This window comes from Pelmatolapia mariae, linkage group LG23, assembly GCF_036321145.2.
Source record: "Pelmatolapia mariae isolate MD_Pm_ZW linkage group LG23, Pm_UMD_F_2, whole genome shotgun sequence".
Taxonomy (NCBI): Eukaryota; Metazoa; Chordata; class Actinopteri; order Cichliformes; family Cichlidae; genus Pelmatolapia; species Pelmatolapia mariae.
In genome coordinates this window covers 16,686,670-16,708,366 of record NC_086246.1, presented here as the reverse complement: position 1 = coordinate 16,708,366, position 21,697 = coordinate 16,686,670, and the positions used below count along the sequence as shown (strand labels likewise).

General features: G+C 42.0%; 1 protein-coding gene across 9 annotated transcripts in view; it reads left to right on the top strand.

The window, feature by feature from the left end:
- Window positions 1-21,697, top strand: part of mbnl2 (muscleblind-like splicing regulator 2) — a 56,167-nt gene that overhangs the window by 30,469 nt on the left and 4,001 nt on the right. For 3 of the 9 annotated variants that reach the window (XM_063466294.1, XM_063466293.1, XM_063466295.1), the window contains 6 exons: window positions 4,051-4,215; window positions 5,008-5,211; window positions 7,430-7,690; window positions 10,717-10,770; window positions 11,202-11,352; window positions 13,036-13,071. In XM_063466294.1, the coding sequence (XP_063322364.1) occupies window positions 4,051-4,215; window positions 5,008-5,211; window positions 7,430-7,690; window positions 10,717-10,770; window positions 11,202-11,352; window positions 13,036-13,071 (871 nt within the window). Of the gene's footprint in view, window positions 1-4,050; window positions 4,216-5,007; window positions 5,212-7,429; window positions 7,691-10,716; window positions 10,771-11,201; window positions 11,353-13,035; window positions 13,072-14,099; window positions 14,195-21,697 lie in introns of all 9 variants that reach the window. The other 6 variants (XM_063466298.1, XM_063466296.1, XM_063466300.1 and 3 more) reach the window with 6 other exon arrangements.

The window sequence follows — 21,697 nt, the reverse complement described above, 5'->3', positions numbered from 1 at the left end:
AGTTTTTAACTACTTCAGTCCCACTCTCACTGATCTACATAAGTTGTATGACTTTTGTGTCACTATAAACTTTTAATATCTTTTGAGATTTGACACTGTAACTAACAACAAAAAGAAGAAAAGAAGGTCTGATATGCATAAACTGCAACTCTGGGTCCAGAAAAATATCTGCAGATTAGTTTGTGATATTTTCTTGCGAATATCAGGATGATTTGTTTTAAAAACTGTGGCACCAAATGTCTTTTATCAATTATTTTTGGTCCTGTCTGGAAATAGTAAATAATAATTCCAAAAATGTATAGATCCAGATCTGGATCAATTATACAAGGCACTTTTAAGATGGAACAATCTCCACCGCTGGTAAAAACAAATATCATCCAGATCTGTCAATACATTTTTGAGTAATCCTGCTAACAAACAAAAATTTCTTGCTGGGGAAATTACTGGACATTGATTATTCTGCTTTAAACACCACTGTAAATATAGGCGGAGATCGATATAGCTTACACGAACTGTATCCCGCAATCTCCTGCAAATAATGGATGTTTATATAATAAATTCGAGCACTGAATTCTTTCACTGTGTTTAATAGTACTGGGTCTTCTATTGCCATGGCAGCCCTGAAACTACTTATTTTTATTGCTTCTTCTTCCACCTACAGACTAGACGAAAACTGGGATAAATTAAAACAAATTTATGCAAAGACCAAGCACAATGCTGTGAGAGATCGTGAATAGATCAGTAAGAAAATGCTCTTAAATAAAGTTTGACGAGATAAAAGGAGAAAGTTCTACAATTCCAAGGCCTGCATTTAGTAAGAATCACAAAACAAGGAGCTTCGCCACCATTTACCTCATCGCTTTAAGTGAGGACTAATGACGAGCATTTGCAGAAAGCATATGTCATTCACTGGCTGTAGATGAACTGAATATGGAGCAGAAGGTGAGGTAATGGCTCCAGAGTGCAGTCTGGAGTGAACTGAGCGACATAGTGTGCGGTGAGGGTCTGTGGTGTGTGTGTTTTTTTGCGTGTCTCTTTATTTGTGTCCGTCTGTGTCTGTGATCTCTGCGGGGCGCGATATTGATGCCGCGCTTCCCTGCAGACTCGGTTTGGGATGCTGTCCAGAGCTCAGCTTCAGCACCAGCTCCCTTTCTCACACACACAGAGTTATACCCGCCCACACATTTTCTCCTGCACGCACAGACACACACATGCACAGTTACACCTGCCTACGCATCCTCTCTCGTAGACACAGAGACACAAAACACACATAGAGCACCGATACACACACACACACACCTTTTGTCACTTTTGACTGTGGTGGCGGTGCATAAGGCTTCAATTAGTTTGGACACCTCTGAGGTTTTTGGTCCAGCACTAACATTATTCCTCTGATCTGGACAGGCCTGAATGGAGCTGAGTACAACAGTGTGTATATCCATTAGCCTGCATCCCTAAGCTGGTGTGTGTATGTGTGTGTGGGTGATGCTTGTTGCGATTGAGTGATTTAGTATGCGTATGTGTGGGCAGGTGTGATTTTGTGCGTGTGAACCATGAAGGAGGAGGGAGGTAGTGGCTGCAGTGAGCCGGCTCTGACACCAGAGCCGGCTCACTGCAGCTCTGACACCAGGTTTTAGAGGTCAGTCTCTTTTGACTCATAGTTCTGCACCCAGGTCTCTGAAAGTCTTGAACCTGGGATCAGCTTTGTTTGTATGTATCTTTTTACTCATGTGAAAAAGTGATTGCAAAGGAGCCTATAGTGTTTACAGACTTAATATCCTTTGTGGCTTTGCTCTCTTGCGCTTCCAATCACTTGTAATTGGAACAACACTAACAGTGTGTTTGGGAGTGCCTTTTAATATCTGCCACGAAGAACATAATAGCAGGATAGTTATATTGGTTTTTGCTTTGATGAGACTTGAAGAGACTATTTATTTATTTGCTCTGAGAGCCAGGCTTATACTTTGAGGCATGTTTGATTAAACGTTCATCTGTTTGCCTGCCCACCTAACGTACAAGATCAACTCATTGTAGTTGTATAAACTCGAACAAGTCTCCAACAGTTTGAGCTTTAAAGCAGAAGTGCTAGAAACAATCCATACCATGCATCTGTGCATTTGCATTACACCCCATGGGATCTGTTCCAGTTATGTGTTTTAGAATAGTGTGTTATTTTGTGTATGTAATGTATTGTTATTAGCACATAATGCTAAAAAGGTCCATATTTTTACTTCTTTAACTCGAGCAGCTTTGCATGAATCATAGTTAATAATCATCCATGTATATTTTATCATGCATATAGGATTTTTAAAACCGATACAGATACATTTGGTGATTTAAACCTCAGAGATTCCAACACAAAAAACAGGTCTGAAACAAAGTATTTTAGCTCCTTTCCCCCTCACTTTTCTTCTGACTGGTATCCCCTTGTAAAATTTGAAGCAGCAGGTGGGTGAAACCCTTCGATGCTCACAGTTATAGTTTCCCTGAGATGACCATTATAAAGGTTCTCCACTCAGTTTGATATCAAACAGATCCAAGAGTAGAAAAAACTTTATTAAACTTAAGTCTGAAACTGAGTTACTACTTTATATCAATTGCTTGTACATACACAGACATCAACTCTACTACTGTAACAGTATACATAAGACAGATAATAGGCCTCCTTTAAGATAACAATGAACCCTTAAGTTGCTTAGCAGCGACAGTTTGCACATGGATTTCAGTCACGCATATATAATATATATAGATCATGTACTAATAATCACAACTATCATTATAATGATAATAATATCAGGAGACTGATATAATATTAATACATTCCCCACTTAACTTGAAGCTGGCGGTTTCCTTTTTTTTTTCTGTCATTGGCATTTTCACAATTCACTGCACTACTCAGCTGGAGTCCCCCTACCCTGTCAAATATAATACACATCATTGCACACGCCAGACCGCCACAGTACATGAGACACATCCTGTGTGTAGCTTTGCCTGGTGGTTTGTTGTCATTTTGTCTGTCTGGGTATGGACTGGATGTAGTGTTTGAGAGCAGCGCTTGTGTAATTAAACTCAGTCATAACCGATCACTGCGTGGAAGCTAGGCAGACCTGTCATACTTTCATATAAGAGGAAATCAGAGGAGTGATGAGTATGATAATGCTAATCAGGCCACTGTGGTGACGCTCATCTGTGTCATGGAGTTAAAGGGGCATTCAGACAAAGCAGCAGAGCCGCTTGTGCGAGACTGCGCTAAGCTTAGCTCAGTTACCTCTTCTCTCGATCACATTCACCAAGACTTGTCGTGTCATGCCAGATGTGTCATCTCTCCTATTGTCTCCTTGACCTTTGTCCTCTCTGCTAATTCCGAACAGTCTGTTCTGCCCACATCTTTTCTTCTTCTCTCCTCGCCTTTATGTACCATCTTCCACATAGCTCCAGAGTCCTTTTTCATGCTACCATTCACTTTGTCGCTCCCCCCTGACCTCTCCTCTCCCCTCTCTCTTCCACCCACTCTCGTTGCAGTAAGCACAGCAGCCTGGATCCATATTGGATTATTGTGTTTGCCGTTAGCCTCTGGGTTGACAGTGTAATTGCCTTTATCCACCATGGCCTCTGCAAGCCTACCACCCCCCCCCCCCCCCCACCCCCCAATCTGCAACGAATACTAGGTAGACAGTGTGTCCATGTTGCAAGCATGACCTTTTAACCTGCCAGTTAAAAACCTAGTAGATCAAATGGTAATCATCTTCCATAACATTGTTTCTACTCAAAAGCACAAACCGTCCCCATGAATTTCTGTTTCACACTCTGTATGAATATGTATGCTGCCTTCAAGCACCTGATGTTTTGGAGTCAGTGCCCACGTATCTGCCACATCCTCAGGCAGGCCCACAGCCTAGTCACACTCAGCTTTATCAACAAAAAACTGGCTGCTTTTCAGTTCATGCTGTTGATGAGAGAGTTGAAGTTTTCGGACCATTAACGACTTGTTTTGTCTCCCTCGCCCTCTCGCCTTCCTCTCCCCCATCACATTTGTTTACTTGTGCTCAGGGTCGCTGCACACGAGAGAACTGCAAATACCTCCACCCACCTGCTCACCTGAAGACTCAGCTGGAGATCAACGGGCGAAATAACCTGATCCAGCAGAAGACAGCTGCCGCCATGTTGGCTCAACAAATGCAGTTTATGATCCCCGGCACCACCATGCAACCTGTGGTTAGTGTGAACTTGCTACTGTGGGAATTGATTGTCTCTCTGAGAAAATAGCAGTGAATTCCATTGTCGTGATTAGCATTAAAAAGTTTGGCGTCAAGCAATGCGATTCACTGAGAAAATATGCCTTACAACACACCTTTATCCAGTCTTTGGTAAGGTACTTTATTGTTATCTAAACTCTCAGATTTGACTGTTTTTAGATTACGTCTCAGGCTTGGAAGATCAGAAATTTTTTCTTCGCTTTTGTAATGCCCTTGTGCAACGTACAAAAAGTCCCCAGCTGTCCTCAGGGAGTTGCTCAGCAGCCAGCCCTAGACTGTGGTTGCACTGGGTAGCTGCCAGGTGTGACTTTGTTTAACTGCATCAGTGTAGTGCTAGGTGTAACCAAAAAAGAACATGCATGCTCAGCAAAATCTTCCTGGGATACATAACGGTTAAAAAAAACAAAAAAAACCTGAACCTCCTCTTGTTTCTACTCTCACACTCTCTCTCTCTTTTTTTTCTCAAGCCGATCCCTTTCCCACTCTCTCTCTCTCTACCTGCCACATTCTCTCCCCAGCTGCACCCTCTGTTCATTTGCCTTTGGTGTCTCTTTCCCCCTTACTTCTCTCTTTCTTTCTCATCTCCATACCCTCTTACTGCCTTTCACCCTCCACTTCCCACTGTCCCTGCCTACATCCATCATCTTTCAGTTCAGCATTTTTTTTATCTATCTCTACCATTTTAATTAAGGATGCGAAAAATAGCTACTGAAAGAGCAGTCATAAACTTGTCGTTTCTCTCCATCTGCAGCAGACGTTTCCAGTCAGCCAGGGGCTGGGGTCCAGCGCAGGTTTAAGCTACACACCCTACCTGACTCCCATGTCCCACAGCATGGGTCTGGTGCCAACAGACATCCTGCCCAGCACTCCGGTTATCGTCCCCGGCAGCCCGCCCGTCTCCGTGACCGCTGGCTCTTCCTCCAACCAGAAACTTCTGCGTACTGACAAGCTGGAGGTGACCCACCCAATCAGAATTCTCCTGCATGGCACTTAATCATAGTGAATGTACTCTTTGAGGCTGTGAAGTGTAATTAGTGTAGCATCTTACTGTGATTATAAATGAGTATCCTTTATAGTTCAGGAGCTTTTATAGGACCCTCTGTGATGCAGTACTTTCAAAAACATGTCTGCTCTCTCCAAAGATTTTCTTTATACTGGTAAAAAATGCAAACTACTTCCTTTAATTACCGCAAGAGTTTGCAGCGAAGAAAATACAGCCATATACAAACTCTCCACTTTGAATTAGCTTTTTAAAATGCGGCTACTTGTAGTATAATTTGCCTTAGATAATGACCTGAAAGGGTAAGCAAGTTTTTAGCATTCTGTTTTATAAGCAAGTTATAAATGACGTGAATAAATACACTTTGAAGTTGCCTTGGAATGAGCCCAAATAAACAATTCAGGCTCTGAAAAAGTTAAGTGGGAGCAAAACAATTAAATCTCAAATCATGTTTCTTTTATTTGAAAAAAAAAAAAAAAAAGAGCCTGTGAGATTTGTAACTGCGGTTTTATAACCAGCACGTATCCAGGCTTTGTCTTTCAGGGGGGGGATCATTTTTCATGGAAACATCAGTATTAGGCTCCTCTCCTCATAGATCTTTATATCAGCTATGTCCTTGAACACAACTTAAGGGGTATGATTTTGTTATGCCTTATAGAAGTAATAAATAAGATGGTGTTATTGAAGATTTTGTAATTGGAATTTTTTCAAGATAAACTGCTACTTGCTAGACAGACGCAGTTCGGCTGGGATGCTTTCAGCAACTTCAGCCATCTCCATCTGCCCCCCTGGCAAACAACGCTGAATGAGAATAGCTCTGTGATTGTGAGGCAGTGGAGTTTTTCTTTTTGTTTTGTTTTTTTACCCCGCTATATTTATAAAGATAAACAATAATCTCCCTAAGACCTAGAGGTGATGTGTAGGTGTGTGCCTGTATGTGTTTTTCTGCAGAGTGCTATCACTTAGCAACTGAATGAAGCAGCCTCTAATGAAACAGTATCCCTCTGAGACACTTACATACTCCCCCACAAAGCCATCGTGCACACGTGTGTGTGTGTGTGTGTATATGTCTGTGTGTGCCTGTATATGTGTGTGTGTGTTTCAGTCCCAGAGTGCAAGTCAAAAGCAGATCCCTCCTGTGATTACGCCCAAGCCTCTGAACAGTTGAACACACACACTTAGGTTTTGTTACGTTTTGTTGAGCCCTTTTCACACTGTGTCCAAAACTAATTAATAGCCTTATTTAAAAAAACAACAACAAATAACACAAAATTATGTTTTTTTATTTTTTCCCCTTTTTAATATTATGTGTATCACATATATATGCATATACGTTTTATTTTGGGAGACGCTGAGAGAAGAATGTTATTGCAGTTATCTTCTTTTTGGAGAGAAGCGCATCACTATGAATAAATCTATATGGCAAATGTTTATACAGTATCTCACAGTGTGCTTTTAATATTCTCCCATATATGTGATATATTATTTATTAACCCGCTGTGCTGCTTCTCACACTCCTTACACTCACATGAACCACTGCAGCCATAATTCATTATGTGTTGGTAATTGTTATTGTTGTTATCATATAGGCGTTGTGTGAAAAAAAGTCTTTTTGCTCTATTATGCAGTATTAAACTCGGAAGATGATTATGCTTGTAAGCATTATCAGTGAGAGAGCAAAAGAGAAATATCTTATTGAACAGAAATGCATGCATTCTGTTGTTTTTGATCATCTGATCAACAGAAATGTAGGTAATATTTGAGTAAATGATGCCCAGCATTAATGTACTGGTTTAAAAAATGATGGTGATTTGGCTTTGACATCTTTTGGGTGTGTCAGAAGCTTTTCTCGACTGGAAAATCCCTGATGTTTCAGGCTTGTCATAGTTAAAACAGTCAGATGTCAAAATTTCAAATCCTTAAAGATAAATCTAATAATCTTATCAAGATTTTGATGTCTGCTTGAGTCATCTTGCTTTAAGATGACAAGAAATAAAAGGAGCCGCTGCTAGCTAATGCAATGAGAGCAGCCTTGTTTTGTTTCCTGACATGTACTGAAAGCCAAAGCATTCACTGTTTTGTCTTCTACGTGTGTTTGTTTCCTCTGTGTGCACTTGTCCATGTGTGTCTGTCTGTGTGCGTGTGTGTCCTTGTGTGTGTGTCCCGCTTCCAGGTTTGCCGTGAGTTCCAGCGGGGCAACTGCGCTCGCGGCGAGACAGACTGCCGTTTCGCCCACCCGAGCGACAGCCCCATGATCGACACCAGCGACAACACGGTCACCGTGTGCATGGACTACATCAAGAGTCGCTGCTCTCGCGAGAAGTGCAAGTACTTCCACCCCCCCGCCCACCTGCAGGCCAAGATTAAGGCCGCCCAACACCAGGCCAACCAGACAGCTGTGGCTGCGCAAGCTGCTGCCACAGCTGCAGCCATGGTGAGAGCACAGCCCACTTTCTGTGTCTCGTGGCTTCACAGCAGTAGAGCAGGAAAGACACAAACATAATAGTTTCACAAGGTTTCTGCTTGTTTAGTGTTTATAGTGGAAGAGCTTGTAACATTTAGATGTGCTGTTTTATAGCTCTTATATACAGCATACCTGGAACTTTCTAAGAATTGAGGCTGTGGAAAACTTTTATACATTTTTTATATTATTTGTGCATCAAATAAATGATGATTGGAAGTTTTATGGATAGACATAAGAAGCGCAACATAATATATACAGTATATCACAGTGAAATCAAATTTATTATAGCAGAGGGGAGGTGGTGATAAAACTCCTGTGCCTGGTGCTACCTGCCTTTATACAAATCACATAATGTTTCAGATCAAGAGACCCTTCTGAGTAAAGTTTGTACTAGTTAGACTACATAACACATAGGCCCTCTGAAGGCAAAACATTAATCCAAATCATCTTGACGTACATGAAACCTAAGCACATGTTGCTGACCGTGTCACCTACAGTAACATAAAATGTGGAGCACTGCTTTATTACTGCACAAAACCTACCCACCTCTGCCGGGTTTATTCTAGTGGACTCCAGTGCACAATTCACCAACAATAGTCATCCCAAAGAGTGGCCTTTGTATAGAATAAAAAGGGTTTAGCGAGACCTAAACAAATCAGTGTAACTCCGCAAGAACAATCTGTTATTATCTCTCTGCAGTCCTCTTTTATTTTCCAATGCCCTTGTTTCGTACAAAGACAATATCCTGGCTCACCCCCTCATCCAACCCCACTGCTCTCAATGATAAGTGCGGTTCTCTGCAGATCAGTACAAATTGAATTTGGGATGGATGAGGATGCAGCATCCTACCTCTGCCTTTATTTTGACCAAAAATAAATAAATAAATGAATAAAAATTCCCCAACGATGTGAGGAGCAAACAGAATTCAAGTCAGGCAGAGAGACAGCGAGAAGAGTTTGGCATTATGTCTTGGCTGTGCCCCGCCTTTCCCCAGCCTCTGAGCGGCTTCTTTTGAATGATCCTGTGGCTAACTGCACTCGCACACCTTGCACTGCGCCAGTGTGCTCACTGACTTTTTTTCCTCCATGGCATGGGCATGCTTTGTGCGTCGCACACACCTCTCATTGGCTGGCTCCATTGCTGCTTGCTCTCCTTCTTCTTCCTTCATGAGTGATCCACAGCGTGGATGATAAGGCAGGCTAGCGTGTGCACATATTAGCAGCTGCATTCAAGCAACAACAAATTGAAGCATCCATAAATAAGAAAAAAGGCCTTGAGACCCGAAGGCGCTGTAACCTGATGTTGACCTGACTGCGCTGTTTTCTTAAAGGTACCACGAGTTTATATTGCCGGTGCATCCTCTTCACAATCCTTTGCTCATACTCCTCCCGTCTTCCTCCCCAGTTTATCAACTTTATGACCCAATTCCCAAATTACCTTGTGCAGTCAGATTCTGCACTAGAGGTGAGGAGGGCTAACCTTAGGACAACGAGTTGTTTAGTCAGCACCTTTAATCCAATTTTCTTTTAGTCCTTTTATTGAAGCAGAGACCCATAAAACCTGTTTTGCTGCACTGCTGTGAATAGGTAATACCATTATCCATAATTCACTTTTTAAAATCTAAAGCAAATAGGATAAAGCGCACAGTAGATTTGGTTACACATTAACTGATGCAGTTACAGTAAAAAGGTCCTCTCACTGAGATTATGTTGTTTTACTGTGCCACATTACGTGTTGCTTGCCATGCTGTGATCTTCTTCCTCATTACAAAGGCGAATGCAGTCATCTTTGCTTTTCATGTCACTTTAATAGAGCATCTTTCATTTTAACTAACCGCAATGTTTAACTCTGCAGTGCATCAGCAATGCATTGTTGCTGTTTAATTGGACGTACATACATACTATTAAAAAACCCACATACATGAAGCATAGGCTTGTGCATGGACCCTTAAGTGCTGTGTTCATCACACCCGTGTCATCTTTTTTCTTTTTTTTTCCTCTCAGCAGTGACATCAAATATCAGGATGTTTTTTAATAAGTTAGCACAAAAACTATTTATATAAAATGACTTATTTTTACTTTGTTAGATTAGAGGAATTTTAATAAACAGAGCTCCACATTATGTTATTAAACTGTAACGTTGCCTCACCTTCCCGAGTTCATTGATCACACCTAACAACGCCACAAACCCTCACAACGCAGATTTAGGTTGAGGATGTGTCTGTAGTTGAATTGACGCTACAAAGAAGGATGTGATTGTTAAACTATTTTTGTTAGCCTTTGCTAGTAACTGTACTAATTTGTAGTTTTTTGTTTTGTTTTGGTTTTTTTTAAATTTGCCTTCACAAAGGTATCCAGTTCTTGCTGCTGGTTGTGAGGGCTGTGTCTTTTTTTTACCTCACTCACATCCGAGTCTGCTGTGTGCATTTTAACGTTTGTCAGCCTCGAACCACCTCACGTCATCTAATAGGTTAGCTTTCTCCAGGGGCGCCTTAATGGTTATGTACGTAGGTCTGTAGTGTCTTACTTTGAACACTGCCGAGAACTTCAGCGCAGATCTCACATCAAGTGTCCGTTCAATATTCCTAGTCTGAGCCAGGCGTGTTTAGTGTACTACTTTTCTGTTCTTGCTGTTCAGAAGTAGTTACTAAATGCTTTCCCGGTAGCTTTGGAGTACATTGTAGAATCTTGCTTATTTTTTTAACCAAAGTTTAATTGTAGATGCTTTTTTTTTGGCTTTTGTACTAATTCAAAAAGTAGCAATGTTTCTTTAAAGTAAACGAAACAAAACAAATTTTTGTTTATGTGCATGCCTATTGTTTTGTATGTGGTATACTTGCATTCAGATTATTTTTGTTTTTGTTTTTTTCCTTCTCACCTATCCACAATGCAATGCTGTCCCCCATGACGCACCTCTGCTTGCTGTTACCTGTATGTTAATACGCTTGAATCCCATTGGCCCACTGCCATCATGTGCTCGCTGCCTGCTAATTAAAGACTCAGTCGACTGCCAAAGCAATGAAGCGACCCCTCGAGGCAACTGTAGACCTGGTACTTTGACCTTTCACCTTTTGCTTTGCATGTAGCTTCTTTAATTGTACTGTAGCCACTCACAAAATTTAATTTGGCTCTTTTGTTTTTTGTGAAACCCTGTAAAAGACTTTAATGATATAAATACGTATCATTTATGATCACCAGTGGCAACTCTAGATTGTACTGTACATTTGTTGAACAACTACAATGTAATGTTAAAATAACTCCAGCTATCGCACTTTCTTTAATGTGTTGTTGACGATTGCCCTGCTACAGTGTAGTTTCTCATTGTCCTTGTGATAGTTACAGCAAGTTTCCATTTTTGCCTTCTTGTGCTGTGCATAGACAAATACCAGATTTAGGAAATGTTAGTGTCGACTTGTGTGAGTATACAGTTCAAATCTGCTGTGCTCCTGTTGTGTGTGTGTGTGCATGTTGTCGGTGGCTAGGCGTTCCCCCACGGCGTCCTCCAGCCCCTACCAAAGAGACCAGCACTTGAGAAGAGCAACGGAGCGAGCTCCCTGTTCAACCCCAGTGTTTTGCACTACCAGCAGGCGCTGGCCAACGCACAGCTCCAGCAGCCCGCTTTCTTTCCCACAGGTAAGACACACACGCAGCACGCAGATGCAGATAGAAGCAAAGCACTCATAGGTATGCGGAGCACGCACGCACACACAGACGCACAGCTATCCTCCAAATGTGTTGTTGTTTTGGAGCTTCACACGCATAAAAGAGGGGATTCTCAAATGACCGTTTACATCTGTTTAGCCTAATTTTCATCTTTTGGCATGGATTTATTTGAGTGATGCTCATAAAGGCCCTCGCTGTGAGGGTGTGTTTTCACTATTCACTGCGCCATCCCTAAAACTTTGATCTAGTGCCTGCAAATATAAACACATAATTGCTGCCAGGTGGAAGGGCAGTGCGCGCTTTGATCAGAGCAATGAAAGCTATCATATATTACCACCTCAATATGATACACCTGCCAGTCTAATCCCCAAGCATACAAAGGAGCAAAACAAGCCCAACTGTTTCAGCACAAGTGCAATACTAAAATATACAAAATATGGTGATTATTGTTATTTTGGCGATAATTTTATTCCAGTTTTACCAAATTTATTCAGTGTTTTTTACCTGCAAATAAACACTCTGTCTGCTCCTCGCACAGAAAATAGCAGTACCTGAAGGGCCCTTGAGTCACTTGCTAAATGAGTTAACTGCAGCTAATATGGTAGCCTGTAGCCACACTCATGACTCATGAGGATAAGACTCCTATCCCTCGCTCTTCTCACTACCTGCCTGCTCTTTTTGTTTCCCTTGGTACCGGATTCCTAATAGTGCTTCATCCATCCCTTCCTCTGTGTGTATCTGTGTGTGGGGCGTAGCCTGGCTCACAGTTGCATTTTTTTTACTAACCTTTTAAATTTCAGATAGGTGGGGTTTCTTCAAAGTTTAGATAAAAAGAAAAGTCTTAGGAGTTGTTTGCCTGTAATATGTATGTGATGGAGGCTTACCTGAGTACAGTAAAAACCCCACGTATCTCCATCTGATCTGGATAGAAGCCTGTGCACATCATTGTACTGATACTGCATGATGCTGCTGTCTGGCACACCTCTTCAGTTTTATTCTTGCCTCTTTTTTTTGACCAAAAAGTGCGATTTCTTTGTCTGTTTATTTTTTGATATGATCATTTAATCATGTGCAGCTATTCAGATGCCAGAGAAATTCCAAAACAAGAAACATGCAGAACAGCATGTTGTTGTAAAAAGCCTAACATACAATACGAGCAAGTCTTTTTTAAATATTGTTCAGCCTGAAATGACAAATTAATACAATATGTGACCAAAAATGAGTATCCTCTGACCTCAGGAAAAACTCCCTGAAAAATGGAGAAACTGGCATTTTTACACAGACAGACTTACATTAGCGCTTCATTGCACTTTGCTAAACTTGTCCAGATTTTTCCATAACTAAGTTTGCTTTATGTTAAACTTTGCTGCAGCTGCATATAAACAGTATTCTAACTAATAAATAACTCAACAACTTAATACATCTCTGCTTGCTTTCATAATCAGCCGACATCGCTCCAGTAACAATAGCAACTGAGCTGAGTGAAGTCCTCAAGCCTTTTGGGGTTTTTTTTTTCTGTGTGTCTTGTCTAACCTTGTTGTTCTCCTTCCTCTCGATTAACCCATTTATTTCCTCCTCTCTCTCTCCCTCTCTCTCTCTCCCTCTCTGTCTCCCCCCTTTCTCTCTTTATCTTTCTCTGCATGAACACAACAGGGTCAGTCTTGTGCATGACTCCCGCTAGCAGTCTTGGTAGGTTCTGACCTTCTATTTGCTCTCTCTCACACACACTGTCTGATTTAGGTGGGAGTTTTGGGGGATGGAGGGGTGAGGGTGGGGGTATGAGTGGGCACTGTCTGCAGCCCCCCTTGCAGGTGAGACAAAAGGACATGATTCGAACACTTGTGAGTTATTGTCAAGCTGCCCGTTTTGTTTCACCTGGAAGAGCTGTGACTTTTCAGCGCTCGTCTCGCCGCTGACTGACTCTCTTGCTAATGTTTAAAGTGTTAGCGTGGACGCCGCAGACTGATCTGTTCTTAATCTGTAGGATAGTTTTGTCTGTTTGCTGTGCTGTGTTGATCAGGAAATTTAAATCAGTTTCCCAGAGAAATTACACACAAACCGGAGCATTTGTCGCTGCACAACAGGGGATGGGAATTACCAAAAATTCAGCTGATAAACATCAGCAGGTCCAACATTAGCAACAAGGTAAACTAATGACTAGAAATAAGCCCTAACAGCCACTTGGGTTTTTAAGATCTCTCATCTCTGCTGTTTGACTCGTCAGCCCACGCGAATTGAAAAGTTCCCATCCCCATGCCATCGATTCATCATAATTGGTGTCTTGTGCCCTTTAACTTCTCTGGGAAAAACAGCAAACTGATTTTCCACATAAATTTCCTTACTTGTGATTGTAATCAGCTTCTCTCCTCTTGTTTTTTTTTTTTCTCCCATGCTCTCTTTTCCTTTCTTTCTTTCTTCCTGACCTCCTTTGCTTTGCATTGTGAATGGTTGCATGCCATCTGCCGGTGTAACCCTAACGATGGCTTGCTGGCTCTCTGTAACATCCGCCACCATCAACACCAACAACAAAAAATAAACAACAACCCCGTCAACATGCACACACGCACCCACGCATGCACGCACTCACGCACGCACCACAACTGTTACCACAACTACCATAATGCTCCACCTACCTGTCCATTGCTACCACCTCCTTCCCTCTTCCCCCCCATTCCTCCTCTTCCTCCCCTCTCCCCTTTCCTACCCTCAAAACAAAGTCCCAATGATGTACAGTGCTACGCCTGCTACTGTCTCTGCAGCAACAACTCCTGCCACAAGTGTCCCCTACGCAGCAACAGCACCAGCCAATCAGGTTTGCTCCTTTTAAAGCTTTCTTTCATCAGTCCCCGGAGCTCTGAATAAGTACTCCCTTCTAATAGTGGGCTGCGATAACCTTAACCCACACCTAGCCCATCCCCATCTGTCCATCGGTGCACCTGCACAGAGCACGCTCACACTGGCATGAAAGCCTGTGAGTGGGTGTTTTCTAGACAATTTAAAGCAAAAAGAGCTACCTGAGCAGTGTACCTCTTATAAATCACAGCCCCCATTAGGCAAACCCGACAAGCACTTCTTCAGAGCTCCCACATTTGCAAGTAGTAGTTGTGTTGTGTTGCACTACTTCCTGATTTTTGTTTTTTTGCATGTTGTTTCTTTTTTGTTTGTTTTTTGTTTGTTTTTTAAAATTAGTTTTATTTTCCACTTTTCTTGTTGTTGTCGTCAAATAAGCCTCTCCATCTGCAGTAGGGGCCTCATCTGTACGGCTTGTGTGCTCTGCAAACACACACGTTCAAGCAAATACACACAGACGATTTCCGCAGCACCTAACAGCCGGTTCATAACAGCAGCTATGTTGGATCTATTCCTGTTTTCCACTCCTCTCGGCTTCACCTTTTTACCTTTTCCTGGTTGCAGGATAAAAGGGAGAATAAATCATGTGAGGAAACAGTTCTAGGCTACACTTGTCAGGGTGAGAGACGCAGGAAAAAAAAAAGAAGATCACAGAAGCTGTCTAAAAATGGCCCCTGATCGGCGGCTCTCCTGTTGCCACGTGTCAAGCAAGAGCCAGGGAAGCAAGGCCAGGTTTTTGAATGCCAGAGTGACGCATGTGTGCCCCATTTTAAACCTGGAAATTTCAGCACAATGCTGGCACACCGGCCTCACGCAGCTGGCAATCATTTACTGGTAGTTCTGTATCGAGGTACGCTGAGGACACACGGGCGAGCACATGAAAAATATTTCCACCACACGGCATGTGTGTCTTCATTGAATTTAGGAAAACATTCAACATGACAACACGATGAAAGACGCAAATAAATGCGTAAAATTATCTCAATTATTATAATAGCAGTGTCTACTACTATACCAAGGACCAATATAATCCTTCCCCACCTCTTTTTTCAGACTCTGCTCCTCCATATTTTTCTTTTTTTTACTTTTGCTTACTGTCTCAATGTGAAAAAAAAACAAACCCTTACATTTCTTTGAAATTAAACATTTTCATGATGCCTATAAAAGTGATATATAACATCAAGATTAGAGCTTTCACCGTAAGAAATGACTGCTCCCATTTCAAATTTAAAAAAGGAACATAAATCCTTTCTCCAAGATCCCCCTTCCATCACTAACCACGGGTCTGGTCCCACCACTTGTGCGCTTTATTGCCCCTCATAGGCCAGCAGCGTGTGCACTTCCTGTGAGTCACCGACTCTTCCTGTAATTGGCATGCAGCAGCAGTAGCAGCAGGAAGCAGAGCTGCTCTTTAAAGATGCATGTGGGACAAGGAGCCGGAGAAACACTGACGTCAGCCTTTGCTGTCTGTCTCCGTCTGTCCCCCCCCACTCCACCCCACCCCCTACCCGACTCTTTCTCTCACCTCCTCTCCAGCCCATATAAAGATCCCTCCAGCTAATGCCAGGTATGAGCAGGGCCTCGGACACAGTTAGCCCTTGTAATCACCAGCTGTGCTGCATTCAGTGCAGTCATAAAAATCATATGGCTTTTCCGAATACACACCCAGGCATTTTCTGAGGGCACGGGGCTGCCGACGTCACTCTGCCCTAAACAGTGGTGCGTTTGTCCCGATACTAGCGGCCTGCCGTCAGCTTTTTAGCTTCGATTATTATGTTGGTTCTTTAACATAAATCCTGGGCTGAGACAGTTCGATAATTAATTGGGCGTCGTGTTCAGCCGAGGAAATCTGTGTCTAAAGGGTATTACACACCCTTGTGAGGCCAGGATGCTGACACTCGTTAAGACCTCAGGAGTCTGGTCGATTCATGACCTTCTGAACTATTCATGCGACGCACATCGTTGCATGTCCTTGCACATATTAAGCATGTCCTAATGCTGCCGGGGTCTCCAGTTGTGAAGTGCTACATATTACTGGAGATTGTGAAGTTGCAGCACCCTCTGCTGTCGCTGTGCTGCAATCGACTCAGACTTGCAGCCTGGAGGGGATCACTTTGGCTGCTGGACTGATGGGAAGATTATGCTCAAGTAGAATTACACATTGTTATGTCGAGGAGCTCTTCAGCTGGAGCATAAGAGTTGGATCCTTCACCTTGCTGTAGAGGGAACCTGCTTTAATTCTTATCACTTAATTAATATTTCATCTTATGAAATTTGCAAACTAGGTCACTGTGATACCGTGCAGTTCTTATAATTAGCTGATATTAAGGCGTAAAAAAGGAGGTACAGCAGTTTAAATGTCCGCTGTGATTTTGCAGCACGTCATCTTCGTCTGCTGTATCTCTGACTCGTTCTGGGCTGAAACACGCTGCTGGTATCACTGCACCAAATCAAAGGCAAACAGGACCTGCAAACAGTTCTTGGCATTAGTTTGTAGCGTCCTATCTGTTAAATCCCACCCATCTGGCAGCCCAAATTTTTTCCCCTAATTTCCACACTGCACTGCCTTCTCTCTCGACCTGTGCACATCACACGCTCTCGCCCACTGTGGTGACCTCCTGTGATGTGTGGTGTGACCAGCGGCTTCTGTCCTTTGCTGGCCGTCCATTGTCTATTAACAAGCGTCATGTGGCTTTGTTCTGCATTGGCTTTCTGCCAGTGGCGCCCACATGATGGCAGCCAGCAGCTCTCCTACCCTACCTGTCAGCCCCCCCTTATAGACAATCTCACACTGTCTCGCTTTCTCTTTGTTGTGTGGCGGTTTAGGCTAATCTCTTAAAGAGAGAATACAAACAGAGGTTACCAGACTAGGGTCAAATGCTATTTGCAAATAGTTAGAAGCTTGGTTCTTATCTGCATGAAACACCAAGCTGGTGATGTTGCCACAGCTCATCAGTAAGACAGATATGTATTATTCACTGGCAAATACTTATCTGTGCTCATCTGACCTTTCTCACACATTGTTGTTGTGGTAAACACCTCCTACCTGTTGCTTTGGTGCCAGTCTGCTTCAGAGAAATGATTATGCACAATCAGGGCTCTAGAGTGCGACCAAAATTTTCAGTGGTGCGACTAAAAAAAAATATTTGGTCGCACCGGTGCGACCAACTGTTCGGGTAACAAAAAAGAAAAAAAATCTCTGCAACTCTCGGTGTGGTCAACAACAGACACACATTATGCCCCTATCGTGGACTAAACCAATCAGAGATAGTCAGGGGCGGGACCTCTCTGATTGGCCGTGGTCCAGTTGAAAGTGCAGGTGGAAGAGGGAGGTGAGTAGCTTGAATAAAGCGATATCGATTCATTAAATCCTGAATCGACTTTTAAATATAACTGTGTTTTGCCAGAAACGCCAGATTCTCAGATTAAAGCTCACAAAACTATTTCAACAACCACCAAACAGCAAATGAGAGCAGGTACACGGATTCCACACAAAGACGTAAACACAGAGCGGACCCGACGCATCAGAATCAGCTTTGTCTTTCTCGGCTTTCTCACCCGATGGCCCGTAGACGGACACGCTGTCGGAGCTCAGCGATTCTAATGCGTCGGGTCCGCTCTGTGTTTACGTCTTTTTGCGCTGATTCTGAGCTGCAGGTTTTGTCTCTCTCCAACCAAAATTCGCCGAGCCATCAGCCAAAGAAGCAGCAAACTACGCTTCACATTTGATCAATGTCGTCATGAATTCGCTCTGAGTTTTGCTGTTTTGCTTCCACCACGATAAAAATCACACTTCATGCACAGCTCTCTCTCTCTCTCTCTCTCTCTGTACTTCAAGAACAGTTTCCCGTCTCAAATCTCTGTTTTCTGCATTATTCATTCGCTTATTACCCACCAGTCTACCGTTGTTTACAGCGCTGTCTTTTTCTTTTTTCACTTAAATGACCTCGGACAAAAAAGCCTATTTTCTGCTGTTCAATACTGAAGAAATTTAAACTTTGTAAAATTGTGCAAAATTACAGAATATTGCAGATTATTTTTAAGGTTATCTGCTATAAAAAGCCAGGCAGGGAAAATTTCCTTCATGTTTCTCTGTGTTTTATTCTCAGTTACTTTCACACAAAGGCATCTGCTGTGATGTTCACAATTCTGAAGTCTCACATGTATCAGTACTGATAAATAATCAGAATTATAATATTTCTGACTGTCTGAGGCTAAATTGAATCGAATGGATTATAGAAATCAGTGATGATACCCAGCCCTAGTGAGCAGCCTAGGCCCGACAGAAGTGGATGTAGCTGTGGGTAATAAGAAAAGAACTATTGATAACTTTTTTGTTAAGTTAAGGCCTGATCCGTCTGAAATTCATAGCCAGCTCTGACACAGTGCCATCAATCTTTGAATGCTGAAAAAGCAGCAGTGTATCCAGAAAACACATTATATGCTGCAATAAATGCACTGCCCAAGTGTCCCCTCCCCCCACTGCCTTTCAGCAGCAGGCAGCAGCAAACAGGTCGTCAGGCCAAGATTATGATTAAGTTTAACATTTTCTACAATATTGACAAAGCACTTTAAGCACAAGTTTGTTAGTTAATAATTTAGAAATGAATATTGTCTGTATGGACTGCAACTTCCCCCCAAAGAAAGTGCACATGTAAAACTGCGGTGTTAAGCAATGTGGTTGAAAAATTTGAGTGCGCCTAACTTTTGTGCCGGTGCGCCTAAATTTTTAAAGTTAGGCGCACCGGTGCGCCCATGTCAAAAAGTTAGTCTAGAGCCCTGACAATATGCCACATGGACTGAATCTAAAAGGAAAAGTTTCATAGTTTATCACAGCCTCCTCTTGAGCACATATGAGCAGTGTTGGGAAGGTTACTTTTAAAATGTATTCCATTACAGAATACTGAATACATGCCCCAAAATGTATTCTGTAACGTATTCCGTTACGTTACTCAATGAGAGTAACGTATTCTGAATACTTTGGATTACTTAATATATTATCATGCTGTTTACAACTACGTGAATGTACTATTGCTGTGATTTATTACTGTTACTGAAGGTCCGCGGCTCCGAACCGTAGTAAAGGGACCTCTGGCTAATACGTCGGGTTCGTGTCGGGCTGGTAGCTGAAAACTAGCTTTACTTTGTTGTCTGGGTCAACTTTGCTTGCCAGAGACAAAGAGAGGCGTTGAAAGGCTGCTCCAACGGAACTTATTTTTTCCGGAGGAAAACACGAACACAGTGTACAGTCGAGTCTTAATAGCTTACTTACAAATGGGCTCGTCAGGCACTCTTCTTGGCTGCAGTGGTTATTATTATATTTACATGCTTCCAGCTCCCGTTTTTGCTCCGTGACAGCTCGGACTTATCCTTTCTCTCCCTCCCTCGCTCACAGACACATAACGTGTATGGTAGTCCATTCTCGCTGCAGCACGGACTACACTGCCCATGAGGCTACATTCTTTAGGGCCATGCCTGTAGCATTCTGCCTTTTAGCTTAGCACAACAACAACAAAAAAGCGCTCTCTCACCCAGGAAACACGCAGCAAGAGAGCGTCACCCTGTAACCATGGCAACCGTAACGCTGCCGCCTGGAACAACAGAACATAGCTGTCAAACAAACCCAAACAGTCCTGACCCGCGAGAATATGAATCAGGAAAGTACCGCCGTGTAATCCATTTATTTCACCAAAGTAACTGTATTCTGAATACCACCTTTTTAAACGGTAACTGTAACGGAATACAGTTACTCATATTTTGTATTCTAAATACGTAACGGCGGTACATGTATTCCGTTACTCCCCAACACTGCATATGAGGAGCTGTAAAGCAGCTGTACTAATTTAACGCTAACCAGCTCAGCTAATGATTTGAAACAGTGCAAATAACACCCTGAGATAAGTTTGAGTTGTTCCTACTTCAACACCTCCACACCTGGCTATTTTTTTAAATTAAAAAAATATATATTGTTATAGTTATTGCATTATTGTAAAGGAGGCTTTAGAAACTGTCAGACTAACAAGGACTTTGTTTAATCAGACAAAAGGCAGATTTGATCCAGATCCAGATTTATATTTGATCTGACATTAAATTGATCAGAAATGTTACAATATAAAATGCATTTAATGGGTAATGGAATCATATTTCTATTAGGTCTGAATTTTGCAGAGATAACAAAGATCCATAATGTTACATCATCCACGTTTATCATATTAAAATACTACTGTATCATGCAAGCACAGCTGAGACTTTGCAGGTTTTGTCTATAGTCTCAAAATCTCCTTTAAAAAATTAGCTTTTTTTCTGAAGCTCAATGCCAATAACAAATTTAATATTCTAATGCTAGAGAATGTAGATCTCCTTTTAGAAAGCTGAATAATCTGGATGTAGCAGGTACCATTTACCAGTACCAGTACCATTTAATGAAGATGCCAGTTGAGGACCTTTTCTCTCTATTGTGGTAACAGCAAGTGCCCGCAGGCAGCAGGTGCTGTATGAAATCTTCAGCTCGAACAGCTGTCATTTATTAGAACCAAAATAAAATGATTAGAGATGCACCAATTGCTATTTTTTAATGATTCCAACAATGTCAATGACAACACATTCAAACAAAAATCAACTTCACTTCAATGCAGAATATTATTTTCATAATAAATTAGTTGTTAGACTTTACAATTAAATAGTCTTCTCTGTGTGAAACTAACGAAAATGAAGTGCTGTTCTCCTGGAAGGGAGAAAACGCTGAAAATGAGTTCTACACGCACATTTATCTGATATACGATACTTATACAAAAACAAAAGCAGGTGCAGCAGAATTATTGAAGAAAATAAAGGTCAGGTACTACATTTTTCAGTGTGTTAAAAGCTGCTAAGTAACAGGACGTCGACACTTTTCTGTTTTTCACTCATCTTGATATTTTTCCACTTAACTGCTTTGATCCTTTGCTCATACCGAGGCTGCTGGCTTGTGGCTAGCTCGAAACTCCGAACAGCTTTAGCTTTAACCACTTTTTCTTTGTTAGCTTCTTTAAAATGTTTGACTAGGTGACGGGAATTTAAGTGTCTTATTAGGTTTATTGTTAGGAATGCTAGAGAGCCACAGAAGGTGATGCTCAGATTTATTGCTTCTTTACTCGGCACAGTTTGCATTAGATAGCAACATGCTCCACTTGAATACAGGGTTGCTTGTAGCTGGATATGGGGCTCTGTGTATTTATACAGTAATAGGGAGAAAACCCTAACAATCAAACAACCCCTATAAGCAAACACCTGGCGACAGTGGGAAAGAAAAACTCCATTTTAACAGGAAGAAACCTCGGGCAGAAACAGGCTCAGAGCAGGTCAGCTGTCTGACAGGTTGGGGGTGAGAGGAGGAAGATTGTGTTTTACAATATTTCTGATCAATTTTATGTAATCTTAGAAATAAACAAAGTTGATTTTCTTCCAAAAACATTTTTTTTTTAGC